Raw genomic sequence first — 6,000 nt, forward strand, 5'->3', positions numbered from 1 at the left:
CTATATTCTTTTTCGCAATATTTTTGTATTATTATTAATAAATCTTTTTCTTTTTTTCTTTTTTTTTTTTTTCTTTTTCTACCTTCCTAGACAGTAACAATAAACCTTCGTAAATATTTGATTATTTTTTGTTACTTAATATCTATTTTTCTTTTTTTCTCTTTTTCTTTTTTTCATTTTTCTTGTTCTTTTTTTCTTAATAGAGATGTAAATGATGATTAATAAGAATCTCTCAATATAAATTCGATTTCACATCTATCATTATATACTTTTTATTTATCTTGTTCATTTGAATTTCTTACGAATCGGCCAAGACATTCGTTTTCTCTTTTTAATCATTTCATTTCAAAGCGAATGTAAGGGCGAGGATACGATGCAAATAAGAAGGTTGACAGCTGTGGAAAAAAAGGAATCACGATTCGCAATGGTGGTCATTAATCACGTACGAACACATCGTCCAATTTTCCCGGGAATAAGTCGAAACGATGCAGGTTGAAAACAGAGGTGATCAATCTCGCTCAGTCAGACTCCGTACGAAAGCATGGCTTCTCCCTTAATTAGGATTAATCGTTGCTCTCGATAATATACGCGCGTGGACACGTAAAGAGGCACAAATAAATCTAATCCGATCGATTTTCTTTGGAATCTTTTTCAGACATCAATTTTACTTACACTCCCGTCTCGAACTGGTTGAAGGGAGATTGAAGGTTCCTGATTGGGTATCGATAGCTCGTTTGATGGCTTTAATAGCACAGGCAGACGGTGGCGATTACGATGCCTTGTCACCACCGCACGCCCTTTATTCGCAATGCTGTCAGATACAACCAACCGAGCCCTGCGAGCCTAAGCCTCAAGATCTCCTGCATCGGATAATACAACAGCATAAAGAGATCAAGGTAAGCCAATTAGACTAATTTAGTCTCCATAATATATAATGTATTTTATGATCCATTTTATAGAAATAAGATAAGAAAGATCAGAATTGACTTGTTTCATTGTTTTATTTACTATTTTTCCTCAGGGTATGAAAACTTCAACAGCGGAATATTGGCTTCTAAAGGAGATATCGAATTTGGATACTTTCGGTCAAGAAATGTTTCATAGCAAATTTGGATATAATGGAATTTCAACGATCGGTGTTGGACCTCACGGTATTACAGTATATCGTGGTCAGGATGAGGAAACCCAAAAGTATATTCTTCACGATATAATTTATAGGAATAAATAGAGAAAATAAAAAGTAAGATTTATATCTTGACATTTTTAGCATACCATATACGGCAATTCAAAGTGCCACTTCTCAACGTCGGATGTTCCATTTGGTTTATCTTTCGCTCGACGGCGAAGAGACCTCGTTGGATTTCAAATTAGACTCAAGCCAATCGGCCAGCGGTCTTTACAGGGCGATCACCGAGAAACACGCGTTTTATAGCTGTGAGACAGTAAGAAGCGCGGTCACTGCTCAATTCATTCGCGACTTGAAGGTATTTACTATATATGAATTTAGTATTCTGAAAATGGTGGATAGAAAAGTAGAATAAGAGAATAGCTTTAACTATGGAACGATTTCAGTGAAGAAGTGAAATACTTCAGGAAGAAACTTGTCTGCAAAACGATCTTTCTTTCTTTCTACTTTGAGTTCTCTTTCTCTTTCTCTCCAGGGAACGATAATCTCTATTTTCAACGAGGACTCGACGCTTGGCAAGAAGTACGTTTTCGACATACGAAGAACTTGCAGGGAGGTTTACGATAATGCTCGACGTGCTCTCTATTGCGAGTCCGCGAGTATAACACCACCGGAGGAAAAAGAGATTTTGGAAAGGCACGATTGTGCCGATTGTGAGAACCCAAAATGCAAGGTAAACTTTTATTCTATTATTCAATCGAGTCCTTTCACTGATATCACTTCGTTTAATCGTATATTTAATCGTTTATGTTGTCTCATATGCAAACAACTGAAAAACATTATTTCAGGAATCTCGGGAGTGCCTGGCAAGGTTGTTGGATGCCATGCTCTGTCGGATTTGCATGGATCGTAGCTTGGACACCGCGCTTTTCCCATGCGGACACGCGGTAGCCTGTTTGGATTGTGCTCGACGATGCGAACGTTGTCCGCTTTGCAGAGCGGATATCGATCACTGTCGAACGATCTATCTCCCGATAGAGTTAACGCATATCGATAGACACAGTCCGAAGTTACTATCAGAGACGATCGAGCCCATGTTCTCCGTTAAATCCTCCTCGGACGAGATCAAAGGGAGGATCGTAGAAAACGAGATGAACGGGAATCACGTCTGAGGGAGATCTACCAAAGTGAAATTCAAGCGAATAGGGGAAGGAGGTCATCTTTCAACGATAAACCGATAGGAAGATCTTGTTGGATGTTCATGATCGATCGTTGTCTTTCGTTGGTTTAAAAAAAAAAAAAAAAAAAAAAAAGAAAAAAGAAAAGAAAAAAAACGAAAAATTCTACGTCCAGTCTGTCTACGACATTTTTTTCTTATCTCGCATTTTGAAAATTTAGCGGAAAATGGAATTGGTAGGCTTATACGGTTAGGATATACATAATTCTTCTCCTTATTGAGAATTAAGTTAAGAGTTATTTTTTTGATTTTATATAAGTTTTAAGAAAGTATAAAATAAGGAACAAAGACGATTATAAAACGTATTTTGTTTCTCTCTTTCTTTCTAAGAAATGATATATTGTTAATATCGATATCACAGCGAACAGACTGGATTACTTTATAAGAGTATATTTGATTAAACGTTTGAGAGTACTGTGATTCAAATCAATATCGCTAATAATATCTTTTATTTCTTTATTATTCCAAGATAACTACCATTGATATAAAATGTATTTATGTGCATTCGTGATAATGTAACCCATTTGTTGAGTGATCGAAAAGTGCTATTAGCAGCATTGATCTATTGGAAAACCCATGCTGCCAATATTTTTAATGAATTATCAGTGTAACAAAAAATTAATTTTAATTTCTATTTATCAAACTAATTACTCTTTTTATTTTATGATCATCTTGAAAATTTTGTTCTGCCAGGTCGTATGTATTAAAATTATATACATTTTGAGTTTCCTTTCTCTCTCTTTTTTTTTTTCTTTTTATTATTTTATTATTAAATGACACTGATTCGAACGTAGTACAAGGGTAAGAGAGCCTGAAGTTTTATTATTTTCATTGAACTTTCATATTCTTAAAAATAAAAATAAAGCATACATATATATATATATATATATATATATATATATATATATATATATATAATATAGACTGTTAAAGTAATCTATGGAATCAATCGTAGAGAGGATGTTTCATTAGGATAAGATTTCAATTGTAATTGACTTATGAGTTTAGGGAACTTCCGATTTGGCAAAATGAAATATCAATAAAAAAATAAAAAAAAATAAAAAAAAAAAAAATAAATAAATAAATAAATAAATAAATAAATATATTTTCTTAAAGATAAATTAAAAATACATTTTACTTTGTATCAAGCGGCAAATTACTGAAATTTAATCTTTATCTCTTCAAATGTTTGAACGCCTATGCGCATACGAGAGATAATATATTTGCTTATGACTTATCGCTCTACAAATTTCATAATTTATTCGTTCTTGGAACATCCTGTACGAAGAGAAATTCATATTACAGTAATATATCTGTTTATATGTACATAAAAAATATGATAACACCTATTGAGGGTCAAGCGAGTAAATGTCACAAGTTCGCTAAAAGTCAAATCTGATTCAGCAAACTCTGTGTACATACCATCTTTTAAATAAGTCGTAATAAAAATGAGACAAGTTAATTGCAGTGCTTTGCATCCAAAAGATAATTTACGAAGTAACAAGTCAGCGACATTTAATCTCTGAGAGAGCATAAAAGAAGGATATTTCTCAATCAAAAGGCATAGTTATGGCGTCTCGGAAATCCAACCAATAATAATCATAAGAAGAATAAGAATAATGATAATGATAATGATAATGATAATAATAATAATAATAATAATAATAATAATAATAATAATAATAATAATAATAATAATAATAATAATAATAATAATAATAATAATAATAATAATAATAATAATAATAATAGTAATAACAAATGATGATAATCTAATAATATTAATAAAAAATGATAATTGTAGTTTTCTAAAAGACGCCGTCTTCCTCTTTTATCTTCGATCAGTAGCGGTCCTGTTGTTACCATTACTGGAAATTATTGTTAAATTAATTCTACTATCTCATAGTACATTCTATAAATCTTATGCGTGGGTGATGGTCGAAAGAATGACCGAGAGAAAGAGAGAGAGAGAGAGAGAGAGAGAGAAAGAAAGAGTGAAAAATGTGTCAATCGTTTATAGTCATTCATCAATGCAAACAGACTTAGTTTATAAATATTTATAATGAAATGTAATAATAAATAGACGAACCTCAGAACTGCTATATTAACAAAGTCTTAAGCGTTTTTGCTTGAGATTTTGCACAGTCTTCTTTTTTTTTTTTTTTTCTTTTTTGATAATTTAGAAACTCGTGTTACTATCAAAATTTCTATAATGTTCTTATAACGTTCAACATACATCAATATAACAATAAGGCTACACTATTTCTGTGAAAATAAAATGTAACATGGTTCGTCGAGTGATGCACATTCTTTTAGACATAAGTCAGATATAAATGTTTATGAGGATGTTGAGTTTAGAACATATAGGAAACATGGAATAGTACTATATCAGATCTTCGCGTTACGATAAAGAAAATTACAAATATTCCCAGAAGATTTTGTAACTTTGCTATCTTAACGATTAACCGATGTACATGTAATCCTGTAATCATTTTTCAATATCCTTTACCCCATAAAAAGAATGAATATATAAAAGTTTCTTTGTGAATAATAATGTGTGTTACTTAATATGAAATATAGCTTTGTACCTATTACTGCGATGTCTATTCAGTGATCATAAGATTGATAAAGATAAAAGAAAAACAACAATATCATATTATAAATAAAAATATTTCTTGTGATTTAATCTCTGTATAAAAAAAATATAAAAAGGAATAATTCCAAATGTGTTAGTTACTAATATATATGTATATTACATTAATCAGATTATAGAAGAAAATGTATTTCTAAAAGTTCTAATTTGCAAAGAGTATTTCTAAAATATTTCCAATTATTTTTTAGTATTATAACAGGAATCCGCTTAACACGGTGACATATTCAAACGAAGATGATGCAACTTATAAAAGGTAATTTTTAGCGTACCAATATATATATTATAATATGTTGATTAAATATTGTAAAACACCGATATTTCTTTTCTTCGTGTTTGTGCCTATAAAACTTACCCTCAACCTAAAATTGAGCATTTATAAAATCGGGTATGGAATTAGAAAGTTTTTTTTTTTTTTTTTTCTTTTTTTTTTGAAATATTGCCTTTTTCGTTATGTAAAATGTTTATTTTGTATAAATCAATTAACAAGAGATACATCATGAGTTTTTTTCTTAGAAAAGCAATAAAATTATCGAAGAAAAAAGAAATTTATGTGATTGATGGTATAATGTTAAATAATTAAAGGACATTACGAAAAACAAAATAATGAATTTATCTATTAAGATATATGCGCTTCAAAAGTGCCGCCAAAATGGTGGAAAAATTCACGGAAATGTCACACCTATTTTCAGAATCAATGACGTTAAAACTTAGAATCTTTCCTTTAACTATACCGGATTAGAACGAGAAGAAGCGCGCGAGAGTTCTAATAAGATCACAAAGTATACTAGGAGAAAGTAAGAAAAATCGATGCCGTGAATGGAAAGGAAAAGAAAAAAGATCGTTCGAAGCCGGTCGAGTTCGAATGTGGCGCCAGAAGATTAATGGCGCTAGTATCGTACCCGTATTAGTTCGATGCGCAGGCGTAGAGCGCGCTGATTGGTTAACGCGGCGGCACTGTCATATGACGAAGCTGCGTGGCACGAC

At 31.5% G+C, this 6,000-nt stretch overlaps 2 protein-coding genes across 2 annotated transcripts in view; both read left to right on the forward strand.

Annotated features, from left to right (window-relative positions):
* Window positions 1-4,917, forward strand: part of LOC124428253 (E3 ubiquitin-protein ligase MYLIP) — a 118,272-nt gene extending 113,355 nt beyond the window's left edge. The window contains exons 3-7 of the mRNA XM_046972144.1: window positions 656-896; window positions 1,022-1,191; window positions 1,268-1,484; window positions 1,662-1,859; window positions 1,975-4,917. Of these exons, the coding sequence (XP_046828100.1) occupies window positions 656-896; window positions 1,022-1,191; window positions 1,268-1,484; window positions 1,662-1,859; window positions 1,975-2,298 (1,150 nt within the window). The 3' untranslated portion in view covers window positions 2,299-4,917. The remainder of the gene's footprint in view (window positions 1-655; window positions 897-1,021; window positions 1,192-1,267; window positions 1,485-1,661; window positions 1,860-1,974) is intronic.
* A 724-nt stretch (window positions 4,918-5,641) lies between these two features.
* The window catches only part of LOC124428260, a 78,789-nt gene continuing 78,430 nt past the window's right edge, over window positions 5,642-6,000 (forward strand). The window contains exon 1 of the mRNA XM_046972152.1: window positions 5,642-6,000. This exon is cut by the window's right edge and continues 365 nt beyond it. The gene's annotated coding sequence lies outside the window, so the exon portion shown is untranslated.

The sequence above is a fragment of the Vespa crabro genome, chromosome 11 (assembly GCF_910589235.1).
Source record: "Vespa crabro chromosome 11, iyVesCrab1.2, whole genome shotgun sequence".
Taxonomy (NCBI): domain Eukaryota; kingdom Metazoa; phylum Arthropoda; class Insecta; order Hymenoptera; family Vespidae; genus Vespa; species Vespa crabro.